This window comes from Montipora foliosa, chromosome 8 (assembly GCF_036669935.1).
Source record: "Montipora foliosa isolate CH-2021 chromosome 8, ASM3666993v2, whole genome shotgun sequence".
In the NCBI taxonomy this organism is placed as follows: Eukaryota; Metazoa; Cnidaria; class Anthozoa; order Scleractinia; family Acroporidae; genus Montipora; species Montipora foliosa.
The window spans coordinates 47,021,896-47,036,895 of NC_090876.1; the positions used below are offsets into that span (position 1 = coordinate 47,021,896).

A 15,000-nucleotide genomic window follows, 5' to 3' on the forward strand; every position below is an offset into this window, starting at 1 on the left:
TGACCATTCGGCAATAGTTTCACATTTAAATAGTATTGCCAAACAAAGGCATGGCCCTTCCTTTTGGAAATTCAATGGAAGTCTTGTAAATGATGTCAATTACGTTACATTGATAAACGAAAGCGTACCAATTTGGTTAAACGAATTTAAAGATATTGATGATGAAAGACTTCTCTGGGATCTAATAAAATACAGAATTAGGCAAGTAACAATTAAATACAGTAAAAAGAAGGCACCTGAAAAGCGAGAGAAAATCTCCGAAATTGAAGCGTCCTTGAAGATTAGTGAGGAAAAAACTGCAGTGCTAACCCTACTGATGCTAACTGTGAACGCGTTGTGATTTTGCAAATGGAATGACTCCCTCTACGAAGAGATGGCCAAAGGTGCAATAATTCGTTCAAAAGCCACTTGGTATGAAAAGGGAGAAAAAAGCAATAAGTATTTCTTAAATTTAGAAAATCACAGGAAAACGAAAAGCTCAGTCCGCAAGGTCTTTAATGATGAGGGGACTTTGGTTACAGATCCTAAAAAAGTACTACTGGAAATTGAAAAGTACTACTCGAATCTCTCCAAAAGTGATCTCCTCACTCCGTCCGAAGATTTGTTATGTAGCTTTCTATCACCCTCGGATACCAAGACTAAGTGTTAACCAGGTCCAAACCTGTGAAGGAGCGCTGACTGTTCCTGAATGTTTTAAGTGTCTCCAATTTTTTGGCTGTAATAAGTCACCAGGCAATGATGGACTAACAGTTGAATTTTATAAAGCCTTTTGGAATACAGTAGGAAATTTGGTGGTTGACAGTTTACATTTCGCCTACGAATACGGCGAGCTTTCGAACTCCCAAAAAGAGGCTATTATAACGTTGATTGAGAAAAAGGACAGGGATAAAAGATATTTGTCACACTGGAGACCAATCTCGCTGATTAACGTGGACGTAAAAATAGGATCAAAAGCCATTGCCAAAAGATTGGAGAAGGTTCTTCCATACGTAATCCATCCGACAATCAATGCGCATATGTTAAAAGGTAGAACGACTTTTGATGGTGTAAGAACCATAGAGGACGTTATGGATTTCACGGAAGTGTCATATTGATGGAAGATTGATCTGCATAGAGTTTCAGAAAGCGTTTGACACTGTAAGTAGGGAATTCTTGTTTCGCACTTTATCTGCATTAGGCTTTGGTTCTTCGTTCATTCAATGGGTTTATACTTTGTACAATAATATTTCCAGTTGTGTCCTAAACAATGGCTACTCGACCTCGTCGTTTGCTGTCGAGCATGGAGTCAGGCAAGGCGATCCCCTATCAGCCTATCTTTTTATTATGGTTTTATCTAATTTTGTGTATTAGCATACGCGGTAATAATGACATTCAGGGTATTCCGGTGGATGACGAAGAGATTAAACTTGGACTATTCGCAGCTAATCTGACTGGCTTTGTAAGGAACAACCATTCTTTGACACAATTTTTAGATGTTGTAGAACGTTTCGGAAAATGTTCTGGACTTAAGTTGAACGAAGAAAAGACAGAGATGCTGTTACTAGGTAATTGTACCCAAACTACAGCATTAAATTGTATCAAGTGTTTAAAAAATCGGTCAAGATACTTGGAGTGCATTTTACATACGATAACCGGTTAAAAAAAGCTGAACTTTGAGGAACTAATTAACGCTATGAAACAAAAACTACGAATTTGGAGATGGCGAGACCTCACCATTATTGGCAGAATCCAAATTGTTAAAACGTTCATTATCCCAATTTTTCTCTATCAAGCCAGCTTGTTATGCTTTGACAAGGAATTTTTTGAAGAATTCGAATACGATAATTTATGATTTTATCTGGAAAGGTAAAGATAAAGTTAAGCGTTCTGCAATTATAAATGACATCGAAAATGGGGGACTCAAAGCCCCGCATTTGGAACTATAATTGAAACTCAGAAAATACTTTGTTGCAAGAAACTCGCAAATGATCAGGCAGCCAGCTGGAAAACTATTTTATTAAATTACTTACAGCCAGTTGGAGGTAAGTTGATTTTATGTTGTAATTTTGACATTAAAAAACTGCCTATAAGGTTACCAACATTCTATGAAGAATGTTTGAATTGCTTTGCTAAGTGTTCAGCAGCAAATTATGATTCCATTCAAATATCTCACACAATCGAATCAGTTTCAAACATTATTTTATGGAACAATAAATTAATTTGCATTGATGGAAAATCCTTTTAGTGTAAAACGTTGCAAGAAAAAGGTATTCTTAGACTTGGGGACTTACTAGATGAAAATAATGATATTATTAAAAGTAAGTTAAGAGAGCTTAATAGCTCACCACTGGAAGCTTTTAGGCTTATGTCTGTGATCGACGCCATTCCTTTGGAATGGCGTGAAAAACTCAAAACGTCTGCTTGCGGTATTTGCAACGAACCATTTGTTATACAGGATCAGTGCAAGCTGATTTTAAACAGCGAAATAGTTCAAATAAAGTCTGTTGTGTCTAAGACTATTAACAAAGAGTTTCGGAGTAGAGTAATCACTCCACCGAAGCTCAGTTAAGGTTTAATCATCAATTCCCGGGTGACATCTTGGATTGGAAAAAAATATATAGCCTGCCTTTTCGTGTCACTTCTTACACGAAATTACATGAATTTCAGTACAAAGTCCTGAATAAGTGTCTAACCACAAATGTATTTATTCACAAGATTGGCATTTATCTATCTCCGGCGTGTTCTTTTTGTGGAGATGCGGACGAGACCCTTGAGAGCACATTCTTGTATATTGTAACTATTCCGAGAGTTTCTGGACAGAAGTAATTAAATGGCTTGGTGATCAAGGTGTTAAGATTCAAAGGCTCTCACTTAAAGATATATTGTTTGGGATCTTCTCTTGCGAAGATGAATTATATGTTAACCACATCTTGTTGTTAGCGAGACAATATCTGTACTCTTGTAGATGCAACAAAAAGTTACCCCGTATTAGGATATTTATCGCAAAAATTAAAATAGCCTATCAGCTTGAGACAATGATTGCCAAGTCAAACGTTGATCGACTCCCTGTTCACCACTCGAAGTGGGGCAAATATGTAAATATTCTATTAGCCTGATATTCTTATACCTTGTGTATTGTTCTTAGTCTAATGGGATACTCTTGAGGCTTAGGAAAGCGGTGCCTCTTTAGATTTTTTCACCAAAAAATGCCGTCACGACATTCACAAACTTAAATTCAATCGCAACACTAAATTTTCCAACCTTTCCTCGGAAGAGTGGGCGGCGCTTAAAAATCTTAGTAAACGCAACGACATAGTTGTCAAATCGGCCGACAAAGGCGGCGCGGTAGTTGTTTGGCGGTCCGATCTTTACCTAAAAGAAGCTTTGCGGCAACTTTCGGATACCTCGTTTTATGCCAAAATCCCTAAAGATCTCACTTCCAAAAATCAAAAACTTGTCAAAGACACCATTCAAAATCTTATAGTTAATCAAGAATTACCGGACACTGCCACTAATCTCATCATCAACACCCCTAGAACTTCGTGCATTTACTTCTTGCCTAAAATTCACAAACCCAACAACCCAGGTCGCCCTATCGTTTCTGCCTGTAGTTGCCCCACCGAACTCATTTCTAGCTACTTACACAGGATTATGACGCCTATCGTCAAATCTTTGCCATCATACATTAAAGACAGTACACACGCACTACAAATTTTCCGCGATTTCAATTTCTCCGGCCAAGACAAACTTATTTTCACCATGGACATTACATCTCTATACACAGTCATTCCTAATAGCGAAGGTCTTCAAGCACTTAAAATTTTTTTGATCAACGCACTGTCAAAGAACCTAGCTCGGAAACGCTCCTCCGCCTTGCCGAACTAGTTTTAACGCTTAACTGTTTTTCATTCGCCGGCAACTATTACAAACAAATTAATGGTGTAGCGATGGGCACAAGAATGGGACCTAGCTATGCCAATCTTTTTGTAGGATATGTTGAACACCAATTTTTTAATCAGTACAACGGCCCCAAACCTGAACTCTACGGCCGTTACATCGACGACTGCATCGGCGCTATTTCATCCAGCAGAGAAGAACTCGATCAATTTATAACCTCCGTCAACTCTTTTCATCCGGCTCTTAAATATACCTGGGAAATTTCGGAAACTTCATTGGCTTTTCTAGATATCAAAGTTTCTATTAGAGGCAACGTGCTATGTACTAGTGTGCACTACAAACCTACTGATTCACACAGTTATTTGTTGTATTCATCGTCACATCCATCACATGTCAAGAACTCCATCCCTTATTCTCAATTTCTTAGACTTCGACGTCTATGTAGTGATGACTCCGATTTTTCCAGCAAATCAGAGGAGATGTGCCAGTTCTTCGAAAAACGTGGCTATCCTGTCTCTGTGGTCAAAGCGGGCCATCATCGCGCCCAACAATTTGATCGACAGTCATCACTACAAACGTCACAAAAAGATAAGAATGACAGAATTCCATTCACCCTCACTTTCCATCCTCATAATCACGCAGTCAAAAGCATCATTCTTAGTAATTTTAAATTACTCCAAAATGATCCCGAGACTAGTAGAATCTTTTCGCAACCTCCACTTATTTCATTCAAACGCGACAAAAACGTAGGCAACTTTTTAGTTAGAAGCGCGCTCAAAACTAACGAGCAACCCGGCACTTTCATATGAGCGCGCTCACGATGCAAAACTTGTCTTTTCATTGTTAACACTAGCAAGATATCGGGACCTAAGCGATCTGTTAAGATCACCGATGGGTTTCACATGTACCTCCGCAAATGTCATTTATTGCATAACCTGCACGTTATGCAATAAATTATACATTGGTGAGACAGGTAGACGACTAGGTGACCGATTCCGTGAACACCTTCGCGATGTTGAGAAGAATGACAAGGATGCATCCAAGCCAGTCGCTCGCCATTTTAATCTGCCTAACCACTCCAAAAAACACATGGCTATCTGCGGCCTTTCCCTACATCTAGGTACGACGGAAAGCCGCAAGAATCTGGAACAAAAATTCATCTTTCAAATCGGCACCCTTAATCCTCACGGTATTAACGAACGCTTTTCATTTAACTTATATATTCCTATTTTTCACGTTGCCATGTTACCACCAATAGCGTAGCTCCTACTCTACTATAAAAACTACACGTAACCCATAATCCCTCGATTCGCTCTGACGAAGGGCTAACGCTCGAAACGTCAGCTTTTAGAATCTCTGTACGGTGGCCAATTTACATTATCAACTCCGTTGATAAAACCAAATTTTTGTATACTACTTCCCCACCGACGCAGCACCACAGTTTCTTTAGAAACTAACCCTTCATTTATATGTGTGTGTGTTTGTCATAAGTATAGAATGCATTAAATGAGACTTATGTGGTTCAATGAAAGGTTCTCTGTGCAGTAGATGTAATTAATATGAAAACAAATAAACAGTATTAAAATACAAAAAAAAAATCCAACTTATCTGAAAATACAGAGATACCATGCTAATCCGACTCGGCACTGAAAGGGGTTTAATGACGCTTCTTTTTTCCTTCATAATAGTTTCCTTCTTATTTGGTTATCATTACATTTCCAAAACTCACCTCAAAACTTTTTCTAAGTCAATACTCGCGTTTTTAAGCCACAAGGACGACAAAACAGAAAACGTAACTGAGTTACCTTGTTTTTTTTTTTAAGAAGAAAGCCAGCTAAAAATCCCGCGAGTGCTATTCAAAGTTACCTATTCTTGGCAAAACGCGAGGCGAGTGAAATACGCAAACAAAATTAAAATATCACCCGTGGTATTCATGGCAAATTACACAGAGTAAGAAAGTTATTGCTTGTTTATATGGTTTATACTTGAAAAATCTCAAATACCAAAAACAGTAAGCGTAAATACAACTGCTCTCAGCCAACCACCATAGAGCAGAAATTCCGAGGGGTCTGTTAAAGCTACAAGTAACGTACCAGGCAAGGTTGGGAATGTGAGAAGTAAACGGTCCAGCAGTATGGCCTCGGGAAACTTCCTTTCCTAGGGCCTCCGAGACAGTATCAGGATGAAGGAGAGCTGACTTCAAATTACGGGTCATTCGGACGCAGCGAGGGTCTGTGTAACCAAGGTTGGAACCCCACTGAAGATCTCGCAGAAAGCTGGAGGTAAAATGATGGTCAGGATGACCAGCAAGCTCATATGCCAGGCAGGGAATATTGATAGGCGTAGAAGGTGCAGGCAATGCAGGCGGAGGTATATTATAGTTGGGTTGCTTTGGGGCACTGGGCAACCAGGGTGGTTGCCCCCACAATCCAGTTTGTTGCAGATGTGCTGGAACTGTTGGGGCTTCGGCAGGAGCGGCGGTTGTAGTCACGACAGATGGCTGCCACTGAGGTTGGTTGGACACGAGAGGGCGGGCCTGAGGTGGTTGGGAAATATGTCCAGGTTTGACCCTAATTAGATGCACGCTGATTTCAATAAGCGTCACGACGTGTCCCCTTGCTCTTCTCGCCAACTTCAACGTCACTCGTGTCTCAGAATACAGACAATTTACGTCATTAGTGTCCCCCAAATGCTGCTCTTTAAGTAAAGATTAACTGCTGCATTTACCTAACGCTAAAAATAACGCTAACCGTTTGAACTGTCCTTCTGTTTCTTGTCTTCGGGCTAGCAAGAAGAATTGTCGAAAGAAGTTGACGATCCTTTTCCATTGGCGGTATGTTAAAGTTAAATATTCGAAAGTTATACTTTTGAATATTCTTACGCCTGCACCAGAGATTCATCCGCATAATAATACTAGGTATCTTGCAAATCAAAATTTCTGAGCCATCAGTACGCACTAATTATGGTATACCTGCATTTAAATTCTTCGCAGTAAAAATTTGAGAATCCGTTCCACCAGTGAGAACGTAAATGTTTCCCATACATACTCTTTAAAAAGTGCTACAAAAGTTTTCTATTGACCACTCAAAACTGACCACAGTTTTAACGATCAGATAGTTAAAAAAATTCTGTACAATATGCAATGGGAATCGTCTTTTTTTTTCTTATTCGTATTTACGTGTATCCTTTTCTTTTTATTAACTGACCATAGTTTTACTGGTTAGATAGTCAAAAAATTTCGGTGTAATATGCAAGACATCTTCTTTTCTTCTAATTCATATTTATGAGTATCCTTCCTCTCTTACGATAGTTGTCATTTGTGATTCAAATTATACTTAACATACGGCCAACGCCAGCTTATATCCACATGACAGTGACCAACTCTAAAACTCATTGCCTTCTTTGGCCACTGCACACTATTAAATATTGTCTCGACTAGCTAATTTCTATCTGAGTGAACTTTTTTTTCTGTACTGATCTTATACTGTCTTATGTATGTTTAGTTTTCTGTAAACAGTGTGCCATAAATAAACCTGAACTTGAACTTAAAACTTAAACTCAAGAAGTGATTCAATAACCTCCACTAAAAATGTACTTCTGTTTCTGTTTTATTACTCGGTAACGCTTGTTCGCATTTTCAAAGATAATTCATGAACAATATTTGTGAAAAGCTTTAAAATGCAAAACAATTTATGGCGTTCTTTCTCAAATTGAAGCTTAATTATCTCTCGAAAATGCCTGGTTACCCCCAATTTTGTTTTTGGATACCAAGAGTACTTACTAAGATCTACTTTCTCCGGATAGTTTTAAACAGCGCAAAATATCCCTGAATTAGTAAGTATGTACATATAAATCATCAATCTTGTACGACGCAAATTACAAGCTCAACACATTATACAATTACACAAATTACATCTATAAATAATAGAAACTGGCTATAGACTATGAAATAATCAATTACAATTTAAAAAACAAACAAAAAACAAAAAAACCTGTTAAAGTTAATATCTATTGAGGTCAGGCCACTGAGCAACTTCGCCACGAATTCACCCTAGAACTAAAGGCAGTAAGGTATGGGTAATGAAGAACCACTTCAGGGAGGCCGTTCCAATCATGGACAGTACGTGGGAAGAAAGAAAATCTGAATGTTCAGTACGGGGCTGTTGAACACAAAATATCGGTTTTTCTGGGGAAATAGGATGTTTCAGTTTGCATTGTCTGTAAGGGTCTAGCACCTGCACCACGATATTTTACAAAACTATTGAAACCAGTATATAGCACATTACGTAAAGAAGGCTACTTGAATGTTGGGGACATTGATGACTCATTTACAAGGAGACTCAGTGACAGACTGCAAAAATAATATTCTTGCTACCCTATTCGAGTCTCTTGCATTCTCGATCAATCGTGAAAAGTCACTGCTTCAATCATATCAAAAATTGGTATTTCTTGGCTTTATTCTAGATTCTTTTGACATGAAAGTATTTCTTACTGCTGAAAAAACAGAGAAAATAATTCTGGCATGCCAGGAGCTGTTAAGGTAATTCCTCAGAAAAACTTGAAACTTTCCCTGAATGTTCCCTACTAATCCCTGTTTTGAGAAAATACAATAAAAAAGATACGTCACCATGCTTCCTTAAGAGATATAATGGGCCAATCTTACCCCATTGATGCCTGTACTGATACTAATCACGCGCGTTATTTCATCGGCTCAGGGTAAATTTTGCGGTAGCTAAACGAGAGGGTTTTTAAAGTGCCATTTGAAAAAACACCTGATAGGTAGAAAGTCTAGAGCATATGGAACATGGTCTTATAAAGTTTATGGAAAAATCCCTCAACTTAGAACGACGTCGACTCAAAACGTCTCTCGAGTCGTTGTTTTCAAGATCATAATTTACATCCCTGGGTAAGGGGCTTTGTCTACCTTTTTAGCTATATCTTTTTTTCCTTCTGATAACTTTTTTTTTAAAATTTTGTTTTAAAGGGGATAATTTGTACACCAAAATTATGAAATAAAAAATGTAGGTCACCGTGCTCGTTTAAGAGTAAACCACCATCCTACTTGTCTATCTCGATTATTGTAGACCGAAACAACAAAATTCGCCATGTTCTTGCAATGCGCGCCCTTATTCGCAAAGAATTATGGTCATTCACAACTTCTCTTACGTGTTATGAGAACTGTTTCAGTGTGTATGATCGACTTACGCCATATTTACAGCGTTACAAATTTGACCAATTTGTAAATATTGACACACCGTATGCGCAGTACAGGATGCACAGTGCAATACTGAGGAATCACCTTAAAGTATAATTCCTCATTGGACACCTGGTCTCTAGCTTGCCTGCTGTCCAGTATGGACCCCTGTTCTACACGAGTCTTGAAATTGACAAAACGTCAGCCTTCCAACAAAATAATGGCAACTATGCAGCTACTATGACACTTTCCCCTGAATCTATCAATTATCTTTCTTGGTGGGTGACTAAAAGTAAAGTAAAGTGGTGCATTTATATAGCGCCTTTATCACAAGTCTCAAAGGCGCTTTACAATGATCAATTTACCCCCAGCGGACTGGAAGCATATACAGGCGCAAATTGCAGCCGCTTCTAAGCAGTCCATGCATGCTGGTACTCATTTTACCGACCTCGGAAGGATGGAAAGCTGAGTGAACTTTTAGCGGGAAAGAAGGTCGCCAAATATTCCAGTCCCGGCAGAACCGGGAATGGAACCCGGGCCCTTAGGGTTGGAAGGCAGAGATCTTACCACTGCGCCAACCCTTCCGCTACTAACCAAGGCATGCAAAAACATCACCATGGACAACCCCGGCATAGAAATGACAACAGATGCTTCACAATTAGGCTGGGGGGCAGTGTGCAATGGACAGAGCGCCCAAGGCATGTGGTCTCCACTTGAAAGACAAAAGCACTTAATGCACTTGAACTATTAACCGTTTATTTCGGCTTGGTTCCTTTTGAAAGGGAAGCATGTGTTCATAAAAAGACAAATCTCTACAATTGTCTGCTATTTTAATGCAATGGGGGGGCACTAGATCTCCTCTTTGCAACAAACTTTCTAAAAGTATTTGGGTGTGCTACTGTACATGGAAAATGATATCTGGTTGTTTGCATGCCATTTGCCTGGTGCCCTCAATATTAATGCAGACAAAAGCCCCAAGGAGTTTAGCAATATTTTGGAAGATTATTGAAACCGTTGAAACTTGTTATGATGCTGCAATTAGTATCAGGCCAACAAGGCCAGACTATTCATCTGTTAGACATATACCATATGGTTGCAACTGATGGCAAATACACATTTGTCATCCCTCAACCAAACCAAACCGGGGGTAACTCAACCTCGAATTGTTTTGGAGTCATTTCAACAATCCTCTATTTGTGTTGTAACTACTCTTAAAGAATACCTTGTGAGAACCAAAGCATTGAGAGCAAACGGCCAGTCACAGTTGCTACTAAGCTATGTTAAACCGTAGAAACCCGTAAGCGGGGATACTGTTACTAGGTGGGTGGACTGCACCATGGCTTTAGCTGGCATTGCTGTAACAAAATATTCAGCACACAGTACGGGGGCTGGGTCTGTTTCAGCAGCAAGCTGGGCTTCTGTAAATATACATGACATTCTCCAGACTGCAAGGTGGTTATCTGAATGCTGTTTTGCCCGTTTTTACAACAAACCTATAGCTAAGAATTCACGTTATGCACAATCAGTCTTATCATGTCTGTGGGATGCATCATTTACATAAAGCGGCATAAATAATCAAGTGGCATGTTGTTGTTTCTTCATGTCCGTGTTGCTTTGAAGTCTCGTGGAATCTCTCAGCATGGTAACAAGCTAAGGTAGAATTTGAAGGTTAAACGAGACTTACCTGTAAGCTGAAGTTTGATTGTAATTCTATTGAGTTACAGGATGCTGAGAGATTACATGAGCTTTTGGGTAACACCTACATTCAGTCTTTAAAACCTGATTGGCGCATGTGCTTGCTATCTCATGTAATCTCTCAGCATCCTGTAACTCAGTAGAATTACAATCAAACTTCAGGTAAGTGTCGTTTAATTTTTAAATTGCACGAGTGTAATAATAAAAATTACGAGAAATGAAGTTGAGAGGTTTTCAACTCTTTTTAACGACATAGTCACAATGATTGTTTAGGCGGAGGTCCGATGAAATGGCGACTCCAATATAAGGGTGTGCATCGATCGGTCCTTTGAGGAGCTAAGCCATTTAGGAAATAAGTAGTGATGACTGGGAATTTATTACGAGTAATATGCATAGAATAACACTTGCTGCAATTACAACGCATTTGCCACTTATCTGCCCATGCATGAAAAAAGAGAATCTAAATCTGATTGAAGCTGTTCAGGTGATTTAGGAGAAAAGAGTCCAAGATAGATGATGCAATCGTCAGCAAACAGGCGGATTATTAAAGAAATGTTATCAGATAGGTCATTTATGTAAATAAGAAAAAGTAGATGCCCCAAGGGAAACTTGTGATGATCATTCAGGTCTCTCCTTTCAGCACGCCACAAACACACCACTTTGTTCCACGATTATATTCTTGACTGGAAAAAATCTAATTCCTCATGTAGTCTCACTCGACAGCAGAACAAGATTCTCCAATACAAACTGCTTAATCGCATAATTTACACCAACAAATTGTTAAAAATTGTAAAAATTGTAAAATTCGAAAACAAATAATTTACCACTATCGCTTTAAAAATTTTTTGCCGACATTGTCTCATCTAATTACTAAATTAAAACACATTGAATCTTTTCTTTTGCGCTCAATGGTACAACGCGTTAAACAAATCCAAATCCAAACAAATCAAACAAATCCAAATCCCAATAATGTAAACTTTCGAGTGTCTGGAAGTTTTAAAGATAAAGCATATGTGTGATACAGTCTGTGTATATGCCTTACTGTAGTAGTATATAACGTACGAAAGCAAAGCAACAAAATGAATTGTACGAGAACAAAAATAAAATTATCAATGTTGGAAAACAAATAATTTACCACAATGGCCTTAAGAATTATTTGCCGACATTGTCTAATCCAATTACTCAATTAAAACACATTGGAGCGATCTGTAGCCAAAAAGAACAATACACTAAAATCCCACGATGGGAAGTGTAAGCCTTTCTTTTGCGCTCAATGATACAACGCCTTAAACAACTCCAGTTGAGTAAGTTACCAAATAATGTAACTTTCGAGTGTCTCGGAGTTTTTAAGATAAAGCATATGAGTAATACAGTTTGCATGTAGGCCTTAGTGTAGTAGTATATTAAGTACAAAAGCAAACGAACAAAATGAACTGTAAGAGAACATAATGTACACATAATAAATTATTATTATTATTATTATTATTATTATTAGTATTATTATTATTATATTTTGACATGTTACTGGCATGCACATGTACAGACAACAAGTCACAACATCCCTTTCCCTGCAGTCCTCAGGATGTACATGTACAGTCCCAAAAACCACTGTCGTTGGCAGATATCTCTTACATGTACATAATTAAGTCCAGTGACACAAGAATAGCACAAAATGAACAGTAAGAGAACTTAATGTACACATAATAAATTATTATTATTATTATTATTTATTATTTTTTTTGACATGTTACTGGCATGCACATGTACAGACAACAAGTCACAACATCCCTTTTCCCTGCAGTCCTCAGGATGTACATGTACATTCCCAAAAACCACTGTCGTTGGTAGATATCTCTTACATGTACATAATTAAGTCCAGTGACACAAGAATAGCACAAAATTTCAAAGCTATAAGTTTATCTTAAGGACGTTCGCGCCAATTGTTTCTGCGCATCCTTACTGCGCACGCAAATGCACACGCCACGTCATACACGAGCGCGCGCGCTAAGTAATAAAATGAGAAATGATAGGGCAAAAGGCCATTACTATAGCTTTGCCTGGATTTAACGCTCTTGGACGTTCGGTGACCCCTATTTTTCTTTCCAGAAACGGATTTTATTTACAATTATCTCCACGTTGTCCAAAAATGAACAAAAAATCAATGTGGGAAGTTAAAAAAATTTCAAGATTTCTGCTCACGGGACATCAAATCCTGCCATCTTGCGGCTGCAAGGCGCGTGAAACTGTGGTCGCTAAATGCGAACTTGATCTTTAAGGAACCTCACCAGTTGATTAAATTCACTTAATAAGTCCACTTAAACAATATTTGGCAGAGAAGATTTCACTTCAAAGATTTAATTGCAATATATTTGGGTTTACAGACACTGGCCTTATTCGCTAACGAAGCCCGATTTTGTCACATTTTGGGTGTTTTTCCGGGCATGTTCTCTCCAAAACGAAGTCGGTGACCCCCCATTTTTTTTACATTTCTGACATAACTAACTCATTATCTTACAGTGGTAAAAGTTTCAGAAAAAAATCAATGTTGAAAAATTTTCGCGCGAACGTCCTTAAGTTAATTATGAGCATGTACATGTACATAATAAAGTAGAGTCTTGTGTCAAAATCTTCCCATAATTTAATCTGTTCAGTGAAAAAAGTCAATAATTATTGAAGCTATGTCAACTCTCTTTCCATGAAAGTTTCTCATGTCTAGTCCAGTTCACCCATCTTAAAGGGGCTAGGTCACGCTGTTTTAGGTAATTTTGTTATTATTATTATTATTATTATTATTATTATTATTATTATTTGTTTTTACATTACTGCATTAGGTTTACATTATGTTCTCTTACAGTTCATAGAAAAAGATCTGCAATGCAATTTCGTGGGTCAGCTACGCCAGTACAATAGAATCACATGTTCAAGGTGAATTATTGGGAAAGCGTTAAGGTGGATTGAAAATCAATCTTAAACTAAAACTGCTGACTTAACATCATTACTTTTACTGTAACCTTACCGATCGAAATCAGCATCTTGAACTTTAAGATGCGAGCCAAAGAACTTTGCCATTTCTTTGTCAAAAGTATCCTCCCCTCTCTTGCATTCATTTATACAAGCCAATGCAACCTCAAGACGACAATGGTTTAGGTTGACTTGAGTAGCTATATCAGCGATAAGTGCCTTGACTGCTGCTTCGCACTTTTGAGCCAACATACCAATCGTAAACATCAGCACCTGCCGGAACTCATGCAAATATCTGCGGTCAGCAATTAAGCTATCAACAGAGATTTCCCCAGCAAGAAGCTGACAACAGAGATAATGTGCTGCGAAGAATTCCTGAAAGCTCTTGTGCAGGAAGCTATAGCTTCGACCCGGTCTTCGCTTACTTCGTCCAGCCTCCACTGACAAAAATCCGAGGCCTGATTTTAAATCGCTTGAGAAACCCTGAAATGCGTTCTGGTCAAAATACATGATATCGTTCTCCAAACCCTCCATGGCAATACGGCCAAGTTGCTTCAGTTCAACTTGGTATAATGCTACAAGGTCTTGATCTGTTTCTGGTAATTTCAGCCTTAGCCTGTACCTTCTCAGCACGCATTCAACTATTTCAAGGTAAACCAGAGTTCTACTTTCAGGTAAGTTTCCTCCAAAGTCTTCACAGAGGAGGCAGAGAAGAGCAGCGTTTAACGGATTTGCTGTAAGGTCTTGTAGGGTTTTGTCAGAGTCCAGCTTGTCCAAGAGCTTTTGTGCCAAATCTTCCTCCCCTTCTCTGAAATATCTCTCAATGAAATTTTTGGCATCGGTTTTGGTAAACCCTTCTACCTCTAACAGGGTGTGGCAGCATTCTCGTACTGTCGTTCCAACTTCGTGTCGTGCAGTAACCACTAAGTAAGACTCTGGAAGAACTCTTCCTTGAATGATTTCTTTATAGATCGACAATTCGCTTCTGGGTAACTCATCTAACCCGTCAAGCACCAGTAAAACCTTTGACTGGTTGTCCCGAATGAACGTGAAAAATCTCTCTTTCTCTTCTTCCTTCACTTCTCTCGGTAACAGCTGATCATCAATAGCCTCCCATAGGCTAAAGTTGATGTCTTTGCATTTTAACAGAAGCACAAGTAAGACATCAGGAAATGATTCGCCACCTTTGCGTTCCTTGGCCCAGTTGAAAGCAATCTTGTGACAATACGTTGTCTTTCCCATGCCTGGCTGCCCTTCAATCAAGACCCTTTTCG

At 38.7% G+C, this 15,000-nt stretch overlaps 1 protein-coding gene across 1 annotated transcript in view; it reads right to left on the reverse strand.

Moving 5' to 3' along the window:
- LOC138012407 (NLR family CARD domain-containing protein 3-like) overlaps window positions 1-15,000 on the reverse strand; it is a 56,524-nt gene that overhangs the window by 4,674 nt on the left and 36,850 nt on the right. Inside the window, exon 14 of the mRNA XM_068859152.1 lies at window positions 13,782-15,000. This exon is cut by the window's right edge and continues 222 nt beyond it. Within this exon, the coding sequence (XP_068715253.1) occupies window positions 13,782-15,000 (1,219 nt within the window). The remainder of the gene's footprint in view (window positions 1-13,781) is intronic.